Consider the following 20,673-nt stretch of genomic DNA (forward strand, 5'->3'; position numbering starts at 1 on the left):
CGCAATCTCGAGAAGGGTCCTCTTCCAGGAGGTAATCTCGACGCGATACCTCTGGAAATGTATATAAACACGGACGAATCGATAGGGAATTCGTCGATTCCTCGATTCGTCGGGAATTCTAGATGGCAAGGAAGAGATCCGGACAATGGTCCAAGACCTCTTCTCGCTCGACGGATGCGGAGCTCTTTCCGGCATATTTCTCGGATTTATAGGGCATCCACCGAGTTTGTTTCCGGGGTTGACTCCTCGATCAGTCGCTTTCGGATGCCCCGATTTGGTCGCCTTGATTCAGAGACGAGGTTTTTTCGGGTTCTTCGGGTGGAAATTGCGATTTCACCTTACGGAAATAACCGAATGAGAGTGCCGGAAATGCCACTGGTCGATCGGTTCTCCATCTTCCTTTAATTTATTTTCATCCGTTCGAAATGAACGGGTCACATCCGAGATAACTCTCGTGGTGTCCTGGGAACCTCGAGTTGCGATATGCGCGATGTCGCGTTTCCGCGACTACGCTATCTTTGAAGACGCATTCCCAGGATTCCGTCATAAGTAGGTCTCGCGTAATCTCGAGGAATGGAACGAGATTCTTACGGACGTCACGACCCCGATGGAGGAATGGTCTTGAAATCCAAGGTATCTAACTTTGCTCGTCCTCGATTCCCCTGGTTAATATTCAAACGACGCGTAGCCAAATTGTTTGGAATTAGAGTCTGGGCCAACTCTCTGGTAGTCGTGCATTATTTCGCGCGACCTGCCGACACGACATCCTGGATATTCGCAACAGATGATCAGGGTTATGTCGGAAATATGGCAGTCATAATTTTTCCCCATTGCCTGGAAATAGGGTTTAACTCCTTACCGGATCAAGAGAACGCGCTATCGCGATCGGATGGCTTATCGCGTTAAATATTTAGACGAGTCTCTAATTTTGTATCCGCTATCCTGGAATATACCAATTTCCGGTATGCATCCCCTAGTATCGTTCTCAAATCAACTGCACAGTTCAAAATGGGACCGTGTATCTAATTTCGACCGACGTCGCCAGGAAGTTCCGGTAAGTTTTACAGGATCCTCCCAGGACGAGCTAGGGTAGAAATTTGGCAAAAGATGGTAACCTTGCTCAGCGGTAGTCGGGACACTCGCGCTTATCCCTCGTATCTCCAGGTCGTATATTATTTCATACATCGCGAGATGTACGTAAGTCTAGAACGTCCAACTGTGGACGTTGTTTCTTTGAAAACGGACCAGGAATCGCGAGAGGCGTTCCGCCGGGTGGAACAAAACTTGCGCCAAAGGGAGGAAGTTCCACCTCCGAGAGTATATACACACATAATTTCGATTCCATTACCTTTTTTCAAGCCGAGCGCAAAATCCAGAAGGGATCGAAAGAGAAAGGTTGAAAAGTACGGAAATGAAGTTCGCGGAGGGAGGTAGTTGGCGCGAACTGCAAAGTGAAAAAGTACCGTAAAGCATGCTCGTTTCTTTTCGGGCTCGGAGTATGGTTTCACGTCATTCTGCTGATACGGACACGAGTTGCCGAACTCTTGGAAGAATAAAGTTCCGTTTGAAAGCGTCGGCTTTGAATCCTCGAGGCCATCTTCGGGGGACCGAATTTCGAAGTTGGATCCGGAAGGCTTGGAAGACCGCAAGAGGAATCGAGCCACTCGGCTCGTACTTTAATGGCGGGTTTCCCCCGCACTCGCGAAACGAATCCTCCACCTCGTCGTTACTCTTATCTCGAGAAGTATCTACTCTTGGGGACAATGCGGTAATAAGCACCGTCGGGGGAAAGACCAAAGGGTCGACTGCAGGGGTGCGCGTCACTTAGCCAAGTCTGAATAAGTGACATCGGACGATACGTCTCTTTTGATCGAGCCCATTCTTGCGTGTCATTGCCATTATTTCCCCGGAGTCCAAAATCGATAGAAAGCGGAGACTGCAATCAAACCCTTTCGTTTCGAGCCTTTAATTCATCCGATTCGCGAGGAAATAATGCAACGTCTGAGAAAACGCATTCCCCGGCTAGTCTGCAGAAAAGCGCTTCATAAGCAGAGGCAATGAGTAGTTTTAGATCTACACGAAGCTAATCTAAGCTGAAGCATATCGTGACAGGGAGTAGCTGCAAAAGCATGCCAAACTACGTGGGCCAAATTTGTTCCACACTTTTTAGGAGATCCAAACGCGAGGCACTGTCGTTCGTAACGTTTTAACAGGGCCTCGAGCCCTGATGAAATGTATCCATTAAACCGTTTCAATTTCGCAAAATTAACCGAAAGTATTCCCGTTCGGCCGGAAAGAACCGCAAAATTTGATCCAACCACGCGGAATTGGCCGTGTGCTTCGATACCGTTAAGTTCTGTCGAAGAGTGCCGCACAATTCCATTGTCTCCGTATAAATCCAGAACGGTGTTGAATCAACCCGAAGCAGTCTGGAATCGATACGAGTGACACCATTCCAGCTCTATATAATGCCTTGTAGCCGAATTCAATAACGGATACATTGGAGTGTTCAAAGAAAATGCTAGTTATTGGATCGAGTCTCGACAATATACCCATCTGAAAGCGACATCCTTGAGTTATGGAGGTTCTCGAAAGCCAGTTACGAAATCCCGGAAGAACTTATTACAGGAAAGCGTGTCAAGGACCTCCTCGTCCTTCCTCTCTCGGTCTTACGAAGATGCAGGGCGTCTTGAAGACCTCGTCAGTATACAAAAATATATATAAATCTCCTGATTATACAATAAAAAAATATGTAAACCTCAATTTTTACGTACAATTTAAATCCAGAATCCGGCGAAGCGTTGGACTGCCAGTGGATACCAAATTTGCGATTATTAAGAAAAATATGTAAACCTCGTGATTATAAAAAAAAAAAATGTAAACCTCCATTTTTACGTACAATTTTAATCCAGAATCCGGCAAAACACAGGATTGCCAGTGAATACCAAGTTTGAGGGATTTTAGTTTCGGTTCGAGATAGGAAATGGTCGAAACTTTTTGTCGCCCGAAGGTACGGCTGTCGAAGCTTCTCTTCGATCGATCACTTTTAGCAGGGTTAAAAGCGAGTGTCCTGCTTACTGCGGGGATCGGCATAGACGCTATCAGATCGTCGCTTTTTCTCCCTCCTTGAAAGTACCCTTACAAGCGGAACATTGTAGCTAGAGCTTATCCCGCGGCGAACACGGTACCGTTCCACGGTGCTTCTTTGGCAGGCATTTGTTCGCTGAGAAACATTTTCGTTGGAATGGTTCCTCGAACGGACAAACGCTACCGTGTAGCCTGATAGAGTAAATTAATGAAGAAATATAAAAATGATATCCCGAGAGCTCTTGACGCTCTTTTATGGGATAAATTTTGGGCTAGTACTTTTCAGGAGGTAAAAGCTAGATTTATGGAAGAAGCGCCATTGAAGAAAAAAGAAAAATAGGCTTTCTGCTTTAAGCATGTCCGATTGCAAGCCAGGAGAAAAAGCTTCCCGATAATTGGTGGTTTATGGTGGCGATAAATGCTCTTACAGGGATTGCGGTATCTCAATCTTACCACCACCATTGTCAGAGTCTGGTTCTGTGTTGTTTAGCGCCTGGATCTCCATTTTTCTCAGCAGCTTCGAGGTAGCAGTAGGAGTAGCGGTAGGCGTTCCTGCACAATAAACACCACATACAGCCTCTAGCTAGTAACCGGTCAACGCTTCTACGAGAAAATAAGAGAATCTAGGAAATCGAGGAATTCCAATCTCCACCCTTAAGCGTAGAATCGGAATTAAAGCTCCGTTGAGTATGTATTAATAAAGTTAAAAAGAGCACGGTCAACGTGAGAAATTTCAACCCTACGAGGGTGGAGAATGAGAAGTAAAAGTTGCGGTGGATAACGGAGCAAGGAAGAGGGCGGAATTGATAAGAATTATATCGGATAAGCAATAGCGAAAAGCACACAAGGACGTTATTTAAAACACCAGTCTCTGCGTATCCGTGGGCGAGTTAGTGAATTATTAAAAATCCATTGACTAGTGAGCAATTATTTTTTACTTGCGCCATCGATGTAGAATAATGTATATTAATATCGGATCGTTTTGTTTTACTTAATTGTACAATGTTTGCGGAACACTAAAATGTTAGTAATGATTTGGTAGTCGTGAGGTCTTGAAATCTATTGCGTTACGGATTGTGGCGTTGACGTGAAAGGGCGTGAACACAGAGTACATTAAAATGACAAACGATAAATGAGATTGCTTATTGATCCACTCGCAGTCGCTGTACTGTACCTTGTTAACAACTATCGATACTTGAGGAGCCACCAGATGTAGAGTATAATAGAGAAATCTTTCGAAGATTTCAGTTTAAAGCTTACACGCGTTGATCTGCGCCAAGTAAAAAATAACCACTTTTTGTGTGCAAATAGCGGACAGAAAGGAATAAAGGGTGTGTAAAGAAGTACTGCTTAAACGCCTAGTTTCCTGCATATCTTAAATTCTATCGAAAAGTGCACATTAAAATAAAATAAAATACACAAAGAAAGTATTGGCGGAAGTCGTCAACAACAAAGTCGAATATTCGTATGGTAAAATGGTAAACACTGATGTGTGAACAGGGGGGGTTGCCGAGTAAAATTGCGTATTAATGCAACCGTTAATTGCCCATAAACCTTCTACCGAAATATCACTGAAACCCCTATCAAACGTAAATACATTAACTGCGCACATATTATCTACATAATTGCTAGACAAATAGAATTGCGATATCTATAGGGGGATTTACCTTGCGGCTAATTGCTGGGGTATTAGGAGAACGTGAAGGGGTTGAAATAATATAATATTTATCGGTAACGTGCTTCGGTAATTTCGTCGTTAAACAGTTGGCCGTTGGTATTGGATAGGAATCTCAATCGACACATTTCTTTAGATACGCCTTAAAATTCGGGATTCGTTAAAAAAGTGTCCTAACTGCTCAAACTCAATAATTGAGCCGTGATCGTTTGACTTAACGACTTGACTTAAATTTACTAACGGACACAAGTAACTCACACGTTTAGTAATACCGATTATCCAGCACTGACGTGTAAGTGCTTTTGCAACGTTAATGGGTGCTTTCATTCAGAATAATGCACCGTCGATTGCGTATGTCACTTGACGAATGTTAGTATAGTTTGGAATAGGTGTTAAAACGGTCACTAACCAACGTAGATTTTTTCTCGTGTAACGTTGTATCCAGCCTCCGGAATGCTGAGGACACACTTTACGACCGCAGATTCGGGAAGCTCATCGTGCTTTAACGTCACTCTCGACAAAATGTCGTATCGTTGATCATCCCGCAGAGTGACGACAGGTTTTGACGGTTTCTCCGACTCCACGTTCCTGAAAATACGGATAATTTCCCAGAGGGTTTTTAGAACGTCTTTAACATATAAGTCGAAGTTGCGAGATAAATTCGGCAGACTCGTCTCTGGACCAAGAAACTAGCCAGCCCCAAAACGAAGTACTAACTTGGCAGACAACCCTAAACGTTCAATGCAACATTTGGCACATCCCCGTCGCGACTAGAGCTGGCAACATTTCCGAAAGTCGACTAGTCAATTTTTTCCCAGTTATGGTTAGGAGCGCTTTTCCAACATTAGAGGCTCGTATCTCCCCGAAAGAAAAAAATCCCACATGGCGAGGCTTTAGTTTAGGTGTTGCCTAGGATGTTGGCTCGAGTCCTGAAAAGATTTTACCTCTGAAAAAAAAGAGAAAAAAAAAACAAAAAATTTGGCGAGGGCGTGGGACGATAAACTGGGCCCCGGGACGGCGAAACTTTGAAATCTCGAGCTGGGTTGCGTCTACCGCCTGGTGGAAAAATTATTTAAATTTAATTTAACGAGTTAGTCAAGCTGAATGCAGATCCAATGTACTAATTGAATTTCCTCCGAGGCTCGGACGAGTCGCTCGACTCCCGAAGTTCAATTATTCCTTAAGGTCAAGGAAGTTGAAGCTCGAGTGGATATTACGCCAGAGAGGATTTGCTTATCCGACTTTTCTCGTAGCGAGCGAGCTTTCATGACGGGCAGCAGCTGCGAGTGAAGCCGGATGAAGAAATCCGCACTCTTGACACTGTACTTTGTACTTACTCGACGGAGATGTCAAGAGTCGGCCGAGGGAGCAGCCCTTCGGCGCTGCATGACGCCTCCATGACATCTTCATTGTCCACGTTTCTTCTTTGAACCGTTAGGTCAAATTTCTCTTCTGGAGCTGGAACAAAGGTTTCGCGTTGGTACCTTGCATGCAGCCTCTTCCGGCCGAGAGTATCAAAAAGAGCAACTCCGAACTCTTCCTTTCGGTTCGGCATCTGTTTGCCCCGCGAGAACACGGGAGGGAAAGCCTTCGCGTACCCCGAAAACGATCGATCCCGGTCCCGGAAACATTGATTTTATTTCATTTAGACGACATTCGGCTCCACGTGGAAGTGCCCCACGCAACCGATCGCGGCTAATTCGGGAGCGACTCCCGCAGGGTAGAAATGCCGTACAATGGTAATGGATAGATGGTGTATTGCGGAATGTGCCGCTGCATTACCGCGGCAATGCGGAATTCCCGCGTAACTTGGTGCGCTCTCCATTTTCCGGCGATTTTTCCCCGGAATAGGGAAAGCCGGAGCAGGACGAAGCGTCGGGAAAGTGGAGAAATATTGCGGAGCCGGCCGAGGTGACGGAGAGAGTGCGTCCCTTAAAAAGCGTGTCTTCTCGAGTTTCCCACGGACACGTGAAATTACATCCGGGGTGACCGATTGCCCGAAACTTTTGCTTTTCCATTAACAAGACGGCCAGGCTGCGGGATTTAATGGAGCCCTGTAACCTCCTGCGCAACGACCTTAACAGGAACACTCGCTCTGGCAATGACCGATCGGCTGGAATTTTTAATGTTTAATGTTCCGACGACGGGAAGTATCCATTTCCGGGTCCGATAGAGCGATGTAACTTCGCGGATACACCGGCTGGCGATACATCGACGCTGTGTCGTACATTTTTGTCGACATGATGAGTACACGGCGGTACGCGTTAAAAAGCTCGATGTTCCGGGTATTATCTATTTGCACGGGGCACGGAAATGGACATTTATATTATCCGAGCCCTCGATTTCGGTCGTTCCGGGTAACAGGCACCGATGCGTCGTCGATCTTCCGATAAAGGTGAACTCGAAATCCGGAAACCGATGCGATCGGGCGGACGTCGCCCGTCAATGGAGACGGAGAAAGACCCCGGCAAACGGAGGGCACGAGAGGGAAAGTCCGAGAAATTTACTCCGACAAGGAAGAGGCTCGCTAAATATAGAGACAGCACGCATACTCGGCGTAATGATCGATGCGACACGGGCACGCAGCCTGGACGAAGTAACGGGCGCACCCAGGGGGAACACCATCAGGTAACGTCGCGCCCCAACGAGATATATCGTCACGATTTCCAGCTCTATTTAGGGCCAACTCGAGGTACTCGAAAGTAACGTTTTCGTTAACCTCGCGGGGAATCGCGAAAACGATCTCCGCGGTAGTGGGACGCGATCCGAAAAGCCGATTCGGTCAAAGGAGACGAGACCTCCCTCGACTCGTTCCGGCCTCCGGAATTTCGCGACGCGTTTCTGCGGCAGGATGCTAACGAAGCGGGGGCGAATCCTTGAATGGGATTCCTCGCGGCGGAAGAGAAAAAGAACACACACAAGAAGAAAAGGAAATTAAAGCGCAGTCGTCCCGCTCGTTCGAGGAAGAATCCGCGAAGGCGCGCACGCTCTCGAGCGCAGGGCGCACGGTGCGCTTTTTAGAGATACTGCCCTCGGAATAAATCCGATTTTCGCGGAAATGACTAACGCAAAACCGAGGGGAGGGATTCGGGATGCTGGGAGGCACCGCCGAATACAGGCTTTGAATAAATTACCGTAGGTTTCTTGCCGTCGAGCCCCGAGTCAAAGGAATCTCAGCCGGTTTGTACCATTGAAAGTTTCTCTTCCGCTAACCACCCGTAGAAGATGAGCTCTCTGTCTCTTTCCCTCTCTCCTCCCTAAAGATCCAGCGGTAGAAACGGCGATTACTTCTTATAGTCGAGGCCTTTGAGTCGGCCCGTAAACATGGGGCGGTAAAGCGAGCTCTGGCCAGGTCGCTCGTTTCGGTATTAATTTCCCCTGAAATAATGCCGGCCAGGCCGGACACATCGCGAAATCACCGGCGATGAGCGCGGCCCGATTATACGCATATAAGTGCACGGCAATCTAACCGAGGACAAAACGGATTGTGGCTATCGCCATTTATCACGGGGATCAACATGCAAATTGTATAGGTTGCGTTTGTATTCCCGGCCCGGTTATGCGCGCCCGCCGTCCGCTGCCTCTCTCTGGATTTATACGGAGATTATTTCTCATCGCGATTAAATTAATTACCCTCGGTTCATTATTCCTATTCGGAGGGAAGAAAAAAAGAGAAGGAAATCGGGACTTGCCTCGCTTCTCGCCTGCTTCCTCGATACGAACGTCGAGACCCGGCTGGATTTAACCCAAGACTCGTTTACGTCCACGTTCTGTCGGCGTTATGGATCGTTAACCCCCGCGTTAATTATTCCGCATGCGGCATGATCGGCTCGTTGATCGAAAAGGCGGGCGAGATCGAATCCATCGGAGAGCGGAAACGCGTCGCTCCCGCGGGATCGACTAAAGGGTCGAGGGATCCTCGAATTCGTCATCTCCCGGGGAATTAATTGTTGGCGGAATTAATTTTGCGGAAAGGAGGCCGCTCGATCGTCGGCGTACTAAGTAATTATCTGTCTCGTGTCGTGGCGTCGATCGCAGGAGACTCGGCGTGTACCGAACGTACAGGGCATGCGGGACGTACGGAACGCGTCGAACGCACACGGAACACGCGGAATGATGTAACCAGGAGCAGGCAATTCCACTTTACCAGACGCAGATGGTCGCATGTCAACGCAAGACCGCACGGCTGTCAGTGGAGATTCATTGGGCCAAAACCGATCAATGGTATGGCTCCGCGTATCGACGCGTGTCGATTTCGTTGCGTCTGCCGCCGTCCGGGTTATACGAAGCCCGACGTTGCAGTTCATTTGTTATACCCCGAGCGATACGTGCACGTGGCTTTTTATCGACGAATCGGTTGACGAGTCCATTTGGCCGCGACCTGACCTCCTAAATGGACGCGCGGTATCCAAGTTGCGTCCTGAAAATTCGACGCCTCGAGTCACGCCTTGGACCTCCTTAACCCCTTGACATACAAATAAAACGGAATTTGATGCGTCGAAAAAATATTATTTAATTTGGCCGGAGGCAGTTCTTGACGTCTCGGAGACGTCAAAGTCTTCAATAGCACATGAAATGAACGACGTCTCCCGGACGTCATTGTATGCCAAGGGGTTAAAGGGATGCAAAAGTGCCATCCAAGGAGGCAACCATCCGCGAAAAAAATTTCTTCATCTCCAAACTGGGGGTACGGAATTATTTAAAGCTCTACCACCGCGAATAAAGAGACTATAAGGAAGATCCTGACTCTCATGAAATTTCAATCTGTATAGAAATTTTGTAAATGTCTGAACAATTTTTAAAAGAATTTAAATTCCACGAGTGGAGGGTCCTTTCTTAGAGTCAGTCTTCACGTTGTGAACGTTCGGGGAAAAGTTCGGTAAACGAGACCTTTTTGACGCCATTTTCACGTTGGCTTAACCCTTTGCCGTATAAATTAACGCGGTAAAATCCGCGAGAATTTTCAGAAAACGCGCCGGAATGGTGAGGAAAGATGCTCGCTAAACCGGAATATTTGTTTCATACGAAATTGAGATCTGACTCGTGACTGACCCGAAATTGTTATCGCGAGTTAGACTCGTCAAAGTATGGCAAGGGGTTAATGGGAGTAGAGGGAATAAAAAGGCGATCGATCGCACCCGTCTGTCAAATGACTGGGCAGTATCGATAACTGAGACATTTGCCGCGGTCTGCATGTTTCCTCGAAGGGTGCCACTATAGCTGGGGTATCGATTCGAGCGGGTCGTCGCGCCCGATACACTATATCGAGGCGTGTAGACCTTTCCAACAAGGTGGGTATCGCGTGCACGCCATCTGCCCCGACCGCGGAGATCCTCGTTGCACCTTTGGCACGATCCACCACGACCGGCCCCAACACACGGCCCCCGTCGATTCGGTAAACTCCGCGTTTAAAAGACCGCGTCGACGCGTGCCCGAGTTTGCATAAAGTTAGGCTACGAGTCGACATCGGGTTTATTGCGGCGCCCCTTGCCTCTCCGTGAAGAGCCTGCTCCGTTTTCTTGGGAGAAAGGGAGATGGGGTACCATTGTAACACTTTTCAAACGTAACATCAACTGTACACGAGTCAAGTACTCATGTAAAAAGCCACTCGGTTAACAAGTAGCCCCAAGCAATAATTAATTCGATTTAAGTAAAGTTCTCCCATTTCTCCGGTGTAATTCCAAAGACTCATAGATAAGTACGATTGCGACTCGATTAATTTTTTTCGGGAAAAGGGTCAGAAGAAATTCTCTAGCAAAAATCGTTACAGTTGCACCCTTCGTCGGGGATTTTAATCCTCTTGGAAATTCACGGGAATTGATCGGGTAGAAGGAAACCGGGAGTTTGTGGAAACAGTTTCCACCCTGCGCTTCGTTTTCACCCCGATGTTGCCATCGGGCATCCACCTTCGTCTTTACCGCAGGATCCTCGGCTCCGGTCCCGTGGCCCGTTACATCTTGCTCTCGTACGTTTTATTGCACGATGGGCTTAAGACCTCTCCGCGTCTTCCTCGCTAAGCTACCTTTTAGCCTCCGCCATATTGACCGTGGGATCACAGTGCCCGAGGGTGGAGGAACGGGGACCGAGTCCCGCACCCTGGTCGTCGGAGACTTCGTTCCCTCCCGCGAGTCTCGCGCCTTATTTACGGAAAGGGTCCCGTGATTAAACGTCGAGTCGAGCTCCATCTCGTTCCCGCGGCTTTTGGGAGAAATTCGGGAAACGGGGCCGACTACAGCTAAAGAGACACTCACAAAATACCACCATCAGCTTGCTGGACGTCTGCTCGTCGGTGAACGTCGAGATGACACAGGTGTACTCGCCGGTCAATTTCGTATCAGGGTTGTTCAATTTCATGGCTCGGTACATGGTGCCGGAATCGTTGCTGGCTTTGTAGTCCAGATCGATGTATTTGGCGACTATCTCGCTGGCCAAGGGCTTGCTCCCATGGATCCACTGGAACACGAGGTCCTCCGTGTTGAGGAACCACTTCACCACCAGACCGTCCTTAGACGTGTTCTCCAGGTCGTAATCGCAGTCCAAAATTACGTGATCCGTCTCGCCGGCCATCACCGACGAGGGGACGTTTATGCTCTTGATCACCAGCTGCGTCGAATCTGGAAAAAGAAAAAAGAAAAGTGCGCTTATTACCGGATTTTCAAATCGATCCTGACGAGCGTTTGATCGCGAGGTTGGAAGGGGTTATTTGTCGGTGGTCGGGGTGCGAAATGCCTAGGGTCCCTAGGTGGATAAATCCGGCCGATAAATTTCAATGTTAGTCGACAAAACGACACGACCGACACGCAAGAATTCGGCTCGACGCGTTTACGACGCCGATGATCGATTTTAATACCTCGAGCTTTTAGTTGGAGTCCCAGCACCCTGTAAAACGGGATGTTGGCTTTGTTTGACCATCCGGCGGAGATTCGATATCGATCCTTCCGGTCCCCGGTATATTTATAGGACCAATCCAGAAATGGCTTTCAGTGGGACATTTAGGGCGGAATGATTGTTTCCGACCTCCGAGTTGCGGCAAGCTTCCGGTAATGTCCGAATTCCATTTTAGGCGGTCTTATTTTAGAAGGCGAGGTTCCCGATTTAATTCGCGCCTTTGACAGATGTCTGGCCGACGGGTGCTTCTCTCCGATGGGGTCGTTTCGGTGACTGGAGTGGCCCATGGCACCCCTTTTCGCTCCCCCATAGAATCGAACGTCCGATGCGTGCACTCGATCATTCCTCTGAATATTCCACCGGTGATCGTTAGCGATATTTCGATGACCCTCGACACCCTCAAGACGCCTCGGCAATTATCGAGGTTTTCCTATTTATCGAAACTCGATAGCTGGTGGGCATCTTCTTTATGGAAAATCGAGATGAGACCGGAATTCGAAGTTAATGGGTGCTTAAAGTCTGTCTAGAATTCGGCAGAATTCTGTACGGTCGTAAGGCTAAATTCCAGATAATCATCGAATGTCTCGGGGTATAGAGCGTTAAGAACCAGAATTGTCGAAGAAACCTCTAAGCGATATATGTCGATGTGGAATACATGCCGAGGTGTCTGCCGAAGAAATAAACCACCCTCCTTGCTCCCGCCGAGCTGACAGGATACAAAATATGCTCGTGCATATATTCACGACCGCGACCATTTGCAACGTTTCTCCCCCCTAGTTTCTCCTCCAACACTTCTAATTATATGTAATTTGTCATAATTGGGAACAGTATCTGGATCGCCATCTAGTGGAAGTACAATTAGAGGATCCGGAATTGGTCGTTTAAGGGTCACGATATGGGAGGAGTTACACGCATCTACCTTTCTACCTTTAAGAGACTTTTCTACCCTTTAACTGCATTTCATCTCAGACAGATATTCCAATCCGTCGTTCGAGTCACGGTGCATCGATTACCGCGTCACCTCTTTCGTTAATCCCTCATAATAGCTCTAAATTCGACACGTGACCGGAGCTTTCGAAACTCGTCATTTGATACGAAAAATTCATCTGTGTACAGGGAGATCGGCTCGTCGAAACATCACCGAACGTCCGATTGCTTACCTTCCGAGTTTATAAATCCCCATTTGCATACGCAATTTTCGTGATTAACTTCCTGGGAATCGGATTTAATTTAAGATAATTCCCTAACGAATATGCATGGATTCTTTTAAGCCGGTAATGAACGAGGAAAGTCCATCGGCAGGGTAGTCAGTTCTATTATTACCCGATTTCTCAAATCGCCTCCACGGACTCCCTGCATTTTGTAGCGCCTAGGGGATAATATTAATATCACCGGCGTAAACGCGCCGAAGAGGCAGAGGTTGAGAAACCAGCCGTATTCGTTGGTACGTTTCATTAGGAAAAAAACCGATCTTTGGGGAGCTCTTTGACGCTCGCCCTCCGTTACTCTTTATACCCGGAAGTTCGTAACCCGGTCTCAAAGGGCCAATTGTCGGATCCCTCTTTTTGCGATTGCGGAAACTTCTAAAAAACGGCACGTGACGGCTACTCGTCGGACGTAAAAACGTTTGCGCGCAAACGGCCACAAAGGATGTCAGAGAATTTATTAAGCGGAAGGATCCCAAGAACGGAATTAGCGGGGAACGTTCGCCGATGTAAAACAACAACGCGAAGTCTCGAGGAGGGACGCCGTTCGAGAGGTCGATACTTGAAGAACGAGCGCGCGTCGTTTCCGCATCCGTGCATAGTCGCCGGTCGACGGGCGCTTCTCTGGCAGGCTAATGAAAGGAAATTTGCTTACGCGTGGTCCGGCCAGCTCGCATTTAAGTTAATCATAACTCACTGGAGGTTATTTTCTGGGGGTAATCGGATAACGAGAAACACTTCTCTCGGCCTGCGAGACAGCCAAGACCCGTAAAGCGATCGGCCCTCTCGTACTTTCGCGTTTCTCGCCTCAAAGACTCCCGCCCCGAATTTGTCAGTCGCGTCGAATCGTCGAAGGAAACGAAGGAAAAGGGAAATAGATTGTGATGCGGGGGAGCCGCCGGAATATAAAACGACCCGAAACGCGGGGGCAGCAACTCCTTCGGCTTCGATTCGACGTATAACCCCGGGAGCGTGAAAGCTGACCGAAAATTCCCCAGGGAGGAAGGATCGCTCGGTGTCGGGCAGTAAGCCACTTTCCTCGAGGGGAAACTTCCTTCGAAATATTGCTCCCGTCTTTCGTACGATCGAGCATTGCAACTTATGGGTAGTTATTAATAATCTAGAACCGATCGCCCCGTCCGGCCAGGTTACTTCCTGACGGGCTCGTCGTAATTAATCCGGTAATTTCGGTATTATAATCCTCTTTTGGAGTTTCGAAGGAAAAACTTTGCAACGCTATCGGCCCATTCCCCGGCTCGAGGTATTACGCGGTTCGAGGCTTTAGCTTTCCCTGGTATCTCCACTTTCACATTGATGAGTTCCATGCCGATTTAGGTTTACGTATTTAGAGCCATTAGTTTTTAATAATATAGGTCTAGGATGATGCGGGCGGCCGATCGTTGGATCATCCCTTGATCATCGAACGTAGCTACGTCGATTCTCAAAAGGGTTGCGGTCGACTGGTCCAGATTGCAGAACCACTGATAATTCCGCAACATTGTGGACCGACTGCATGGGGACAAGGTGGACGATTTTCTCGCTGCTGATCCGAGCAATCAGCCCAGGGTCACGCGAGCAGAAATCAGGAATGGAGGATAAGTGTCGCGGATCTCGCTGATCCCGAGTCCACCTGCTGATTGGACTTCTTCCGATGGATCGCGCTAATCCAGGCTTCCCCATTCCCCTAGATCCACTCGATAACGTGGTCTTCTTCTAAGGGAAGATGAAGTTACCGCTGACCTCACAGGACGCCTTTGATTTCACCTAATAGTTTTCCCCTGATGAGGCTTTTCAGATTTCCCTCGCGGTCTAATTGCCCCCGATTTCAGATATTACAATAATCGCGTTGGAATAATTTAACTCCGCGATTTTTGAAGTTCGAATCGAGAGTTCTTCGAAATCTATAAGACATGGCGGAGGAACACGGTGGGGAACGGGGGTCAGGAAAAGGGAGAGAAAACGCGAGGAAAGCGAGACGAGGGAGGAGGAAACCGGAAGTTAAAAGCTTCGTTGGCTTGATTTTCAAGTGGGGAAAACGCTACCGGGGGTTACTTTTTTGTAATCCTTGTCAGTAGTGCTTGTTAGAATCCTGAGTAGACGTGATTTCCTATTGGCCGAGCACCTTTCTTCTTTTGCTCCTTCCTCTGCCTACAAGCGGAGCTTCCGCGGCAAACTTCCGAGAGGGGCTAACTATATTCACCCGACTAACGCGCACTTTTTCCGAATCTTGAGCAAACCATAATTCGGGAAAAATTGCAGATTTTCGCGCTCGATTATACAGCTCGCCCGAAAATGAAGCTGGACTCGTTAATTGATAAACGAGTAAACGAAGCCACTGAACTTCGCTTCCAATTAAACCGACGATGAAACATTGTCACGTTCTCTGCAAAATCAAATTTCGCTCGATGGAGGTTTCGTCAATTTTTACAATAATTTCGGTACTTTTTCGATTGATAATCCGTATAGAATTTTCCGAGACTCGAGGCATCCTGTGATTTAACATTCAAGTAAGAATTGTCACCTACTCGTGGTGCGACCCTCGATTTCATGTCGCCCTTCTCTCGGAAAAAAGCCCGTCGCCCTGTAACGTCAATTTCCGTTGACGTATGTTCGCGCGTGAACTTTTATAGATATTGAAAGACACGAGTGACGAGTGACGCGTCGGAATTATTCCATTTCATTTCCATTACGCGAAGCACGTCGGATCGAGATGATAAATCAGAACGCAAAGGTTCTGCCGGTTGACGCTCGATCCTCCGGCTCGTAATAATCGCGTGTTAAAAATACTTTTATGGGGAGTGAACGACTAATCCTCTCGTACGGCAATAAACGTTGCATCAGCACGCCATTGTTTCCGAAGCCTTCCATCAGCCATGTCGACGTATTTCGACGTTCCGGGTTTCATATAGAGAAATAACCGACGCCCATTGATGTCGATAGTCGCAGACGCGTTTCGAGTCTCGTTCCGATAGTTAAATTTCCTGAACGATGTAGAAAATAAATCGTTGGCCGCAAAGGCTACAAAGGCGCACCTCCAATGAGCAGGTGAATTATCAGAAGACTTCGCGATTTTTATTCCTAGGAATAAATTCGTGAGAAATTCGCCGGCCACCAGGACCAAGATGTCGAGCCTCGAAGGATGTGCTTCCAGTCGAGTTAAGTCTCGAACGAGTGAAGATCCCTCACGTAGGGGCAAGCTTCGAACTTCCTAGTCTGGTTTTAAATTTCCAGGGAGAACTCGCTATCCGAAAACGTCCTCTGGAAATTCCGGGGAAAAACGGGGGGGGGGGGCATATAGCCGCGTATTAATATTTGTCCAAGCCGAGGGTCTCTTCGACGGTGCAGGATAAAAGTGCTCTCCACGAAGGGGGCCGAAAGAAACCTGGAAGTATGCCAAAAGACTCGATCCTTGACGCGGATAACGACATCGCGGTCGCGTTTCCTTGTGCGTGCCCTTTGCGACGGACGTTTCGATCCTTTCCTGGAGAAAGGAAGCCAAGGTAGGAAGAGATCTCGCGGTTGATAAAAGCGAAAGACAGGAATAGAAATCGTAAGGGAAGCCGAGGTTCCCAGGTGGAATCCGTGTTTTACTTTCGGAGTCCTCAGGACGTACTTCGGCTTTGAGTTTAAGACTCGTATTTGCTCGGTTGTCACGGGCAACTGAAAGCCGGCTTGAAAGCAGGGTCAGTAAAACAGGTGTTTCGAAGTAATGGAGTAGCAGATTATTTCTGGTGACCCCACGTTTGACGAAACGACGGAGACTTCGAGAGCACAAAACTCGACGGTATCAATACCGAACTCTTCCGTGATATTTAATTAAATTTCTATTTTTTAACAACCATCGAGGCGGTTAACGATTCCCCATTTTTACAGGCCAACTCGGACTCGCGGCGAGTTCACCTCGTAAGGGTGTCGAGTGCAGGAAATTCGAGTCGAGGATGTAACATCCGGGGCAGTGGCGGATTCTCCATGGAATTTAGACCAGATTCCATGCGCTGAGAGACTCGTGGAATCTGCAAGTACCCACCTACCGACCGTTTCCACTCGAGTTTGCACCCTCTCGCGACGTATACCACTAGTAGCGAAGCGCCATTTTCGAGATACGCCAACTCGGACGGACATGGCCTGCCCCGTCGCCCCTCTGATTACACATATCAAAGTAATTGTTCGAGATCTATTCTCCGAGAAACTGCCCCGCAAGAGGGAAAGACGATTTCACTGAACGCAGACCCGAAGGGTGGGTGCATCCACGGCACGTCGCCGCTGCACTTGGCACGGCCTCCCGGGTGGAATTCCCACATAGGACCATTTAAATCCGAATCGTCGATAGATCACGTATATGCCGCTACAGGGTTCCCCACTTTTCCGTATACGAGAATCGCATTGAAATCTCAGCACGTTGCGCGGATGAGTCGACAGCGAAGAGGCGCGCTTCGATGGAGGACCATCATACAGGCACGCATAAAATCCTCGAATTTACCGCACCGTAACACCTCTACGCACCTCGATCGAATGAAGTGGAGATATTAAACGGCGGAGAGTGGCGGAATCGTGGGTCGTGGCCGGTATCTTGAAGGGGAAGTCGAAAAAGGGAGGAGATTTCCGCGGCCAACCGACCATGCACCGACCGCGGTGGAGGGTACTTAACCTAGGAGGTCCCAGAGCTCTCGGGGTTACCGGGAAGCCACGGAAGCTCCTGCTAGTCGGATTTACATGGTTAACAAGTCGACTCGCCTCGATTGCGGGTCAACTCGGCTAGTAGGGGTGATTTTTCCCCCTTGCGGAAAAATCAGCCGTCCGGAGCTCGACGGTGGAGAAAAACCAGCTCGTCCACCGGGGCGAAGCTCGTGAGCGGTCTCGAAAGTGGCCGAAGGGTAATCACGAGGTACCCTAGGCAGGATGAAGACGTAGAGGTGGTCCGGCGGGTAATCGCGGTTGCATGCCCCGGTCATACGCGCATAGGCTTACGCGCGTGTACGTAATGCCGTACGTAATACCGGGGGGTACGTGCAGCGCGGTCAGCAAGAGTAACGCAGGACGCACATGCCACGTGAATTGTAGGTTTGCCGGCAACCCTTAATGTCCGCCTCCTTCCTCGGAGCCAGCCCGTAGTCGCGGCCCACACCTCGGCTGATATACACCCGAGTTACCCGGGGTCTCCGGGGTGCTAAATTGAAGAGTGCCCCGTACGCTCGCACCTCCGCCGCGTCGGTATCTCCTCCGGCGTGGAGAACATTTAGAGGACCGATAAGGCCGCAATGTCCGTTATCATCGACGGCGGCGTGGAGCCATTAGGCGGTAACCTCGTACGCGTCACTTCTGACCCCACGAACGGCACGAGGGGTGCGCGAATGGCTTTCTAATGCGGTAATCGCTTCCAGGAGCGACGCGTGAAAAGGGGTCGTGTGCCAACGGCGAAAGATCGAGCGAAAGCGACGAGAAAACGCGCCAAGTGCTCCGATCGAGCCGCCGATTGTCGCGACCTCTTTTAAGGGATACTTAAACCTCTCCTTGCGGAAATTCGCGGACCTCCTAGCGGAAGATTCTCCTCAGCCTCGCGCAACATCCCTCTGTCGAGCAACGTCCCTCGTGACACTAGAAGCCGATATAAGAGGTTTAATATCGTGACCCGACGACCTGCTTCAAACTTCGCCAGAAGATTATTGCTCTCCTTGGCGACTCTTCGCGCTTATCCGACCGACCGTTTACCCTCGCTCTCTAGGAGTCGTTAAATCCTTCCGGGCAGAAACGATCGCACGGGGAAAATCGATCCACCCTCGGTGTTTTCGGCGCCGACGTGATGTGTCGAAAAAGAGAGCTCGTCGTCACGTTCTTCCGATCGGGAGATAATACATATTTCAGGCTCCGGCGATGGGAGTCTCGGCGATAAATAATGGCCGCGGTTTCGGCGGGCACGTCATATATTTTTTAGCGCCGGCTCCGCCCGGGATATAAGACTTATAAGACTTCCCCGCGCTCTCTCGATTTCTAGATTCCGAGGCGAGATGCGGTTGAGGGAGCACCCGCGGCTGTTTTATCGCGTTTACGCGATCGAGAATCCGTTTACGTCGCGACCTCGTCGAAGTCCGTCGGGGACGCGGGGGAGCTGTTAAAAGTTGTGACGCCGCGCAAATCGTAAAGTGATACAGGGACGTCTAGAAGCGCCGCGAGCTCTAATTCGATTTCCTCGACTCGGCATTAAAGTCCCCGCGGTGCATCGGGGAGCGATCTTTGATGCGGCGAAGCGATCAACGAGACGTTTATTCCCGTAATCGAATCGATTTTGCGGAAGAGCGGCCTCGAGTGTGCCGGACGCGTGACGTTTAGAAGCTAGCTCAGTTTTCCCGTAATACCGGTCGCGATCGATCGACTACTCCCGTTCGGGTCCTTGCTCCTAGGTATCCTTCTAACCGTTGTCGGATCCGCCGTAATAACACCCTGAAGCTCCACTTACCGTAATTCGGTTTACTCGAGCCAGCGTTGCGATACACGCGGACGCATCGCGGAGCAATTTCAAAAGCAACGAACCGGCGAGCGAGATATTTATGCGAGTGATCGGATCGATTTCACGGCAGGCGAGCGCTCGAGAGCCGGAGCTCCTTTCGGGACAAGATGGCTATGAATGAGCGGATCCACAATGTCATCTCGTCAGAGATACCGATTACTCATTGTCGATACCCGATTCGCAGCTGCGACTATTATTAATAACCTTGACAAGTTATCACCGCGTGGGGTAAGCGTCGCATCGGAAATTGACTCCATTGATCGATGGAGAGAGTGCCCAAAAGTGAGGAACAGGTGGCCGAGATAATTCCACGATAATTGAACGAATTTCGAGAATCGATCGAGCCGACTTCATGATCGTGCCCGGTTTTGAAAAATCGAAATCCGCGATCAAACCTATTTCAGGATGGAAAAAGGTTCTCTTAAGGGGGTGGGAAAGCAGAAATCGTTCAGGGAATTTTTTCCCGAAGTGAGAGTATTATTTCCGAACTTCGTAGCTTCAATATGGAGGCTATAAAGAAGGTTCTGGCGTGCAGGAAATTTTGCCTTTTGTAGAAAATGTTATAAATGCCCATGAGAAAATTTTTTTAATTCTAATTTCATGGGTGTCAAAACTTTTCTTTTAGCATCTGTATTCACGTAGTAAAGTTTGAAGCGATTCGTCACATCAAGTTTGGGGAAAAGTTTTGTAAACGCCACTCTTCGACGTCATCTTGACGCCACTTTCGCATCGCCTTGATAAGGAGCTCTCTTCGATTGCCTCGCATAATTAATAACGTTGACACGTTCTCTCGGCGACTGATGAGCGTCGCGACGCTGCCGGAAGTAGCAGAGTGCGATCGGAAGTCGAGTCGATGGATCGATGGGATGCGGTTTCCGCAAGCGTGGAGAGAGGCGCGGAACGGTTCCGCGATCGAGCCGACTCCGCGAAGGACGAGCGTCCCCTGCGGAGGAGGAGGCGTCTCCCGGGTCGCGACGTCTTCCCCTAAGTGTAGATTACTCATACTCAATTTAGCTCTACCCGGGCCAAGTGCGCCAAGTCCAGGCGGAGAATAATCCTCGGAGCGGTTAAGTCGTACGAAGTTTGCCTCCTGATTAAGTGATTCGACTCGCGGAGGTTCCTCGGCGCCGCGTCGACCGGAGATTCCCTTTGCTTTGAGCGTGACTCTTCCCGCGAGCGGAAAGTGGGTCTCTGGCGGGATTTAAATAAATGTTTTAATGGAAACGGATGGTTATCAAAGCGGGCCTTGGCACGATTAAAACGGCCGGGTTGTTTGAACGGGCTAAGCGGAGCATACGCGGATGGGTCAAAGA

The 20,673-nt window shown here is 49.0% G+C and overlaps 1 protein-coding gene across 3 annotated transcripts in view; it reads right to left on the reverse strand.

Annotated features, from left to right (window-relative positions):
* LOC105699911 overlaps positions 1-20,673 on the reverse strand; it is a 52,485-nt gene that overhangs the window by 15,681 nt on the left and 16,131 nt on the right. The window contains exons 2-5 of one of the 3 annotated variants that reach the window (XM_012425333.2): positions 11,014-11,376; positions 6,100-6,220; positions 5,172-5,350; positions 3,547-3,639 (exon numbers count right to left, since the gene is read on the reverse strand). In XM_012425333.2, coding sequence (XP_012280756.1) covers positions 3,547-3,639; positions 5,172-5,350; positions 6,100-6,220; positions 11,014-11,376 — 756 coding nt within the window. Of the gene's footprint in view, positions 1-3,540; positions 3,640-5,171; positions 5,351-6,099; positions 6,221-11,013; positions 11,377-20,673 lie in introns of all 3 variants that reach the window. The other 2 variants (XM_012425332.2, XM_012425334.2) reach the window with 2 other exon arrangements.

Source organism: Orussus abietinus, unplaced genomic scaffold (genome assembly GCF_000612105.2).
Source record: "Orussus abietinus isolate OABI.00-Male unplaced genomic scaffold, Oabi_2.0 scaffold19, whole genome shotgun sequence".
Taxonomy (NCBI): Eukaryota; Metazoa; Arthropoda; class Insecta; order Hymenoptera; family Orussidae; genus Orussus; species Orussus abietinus.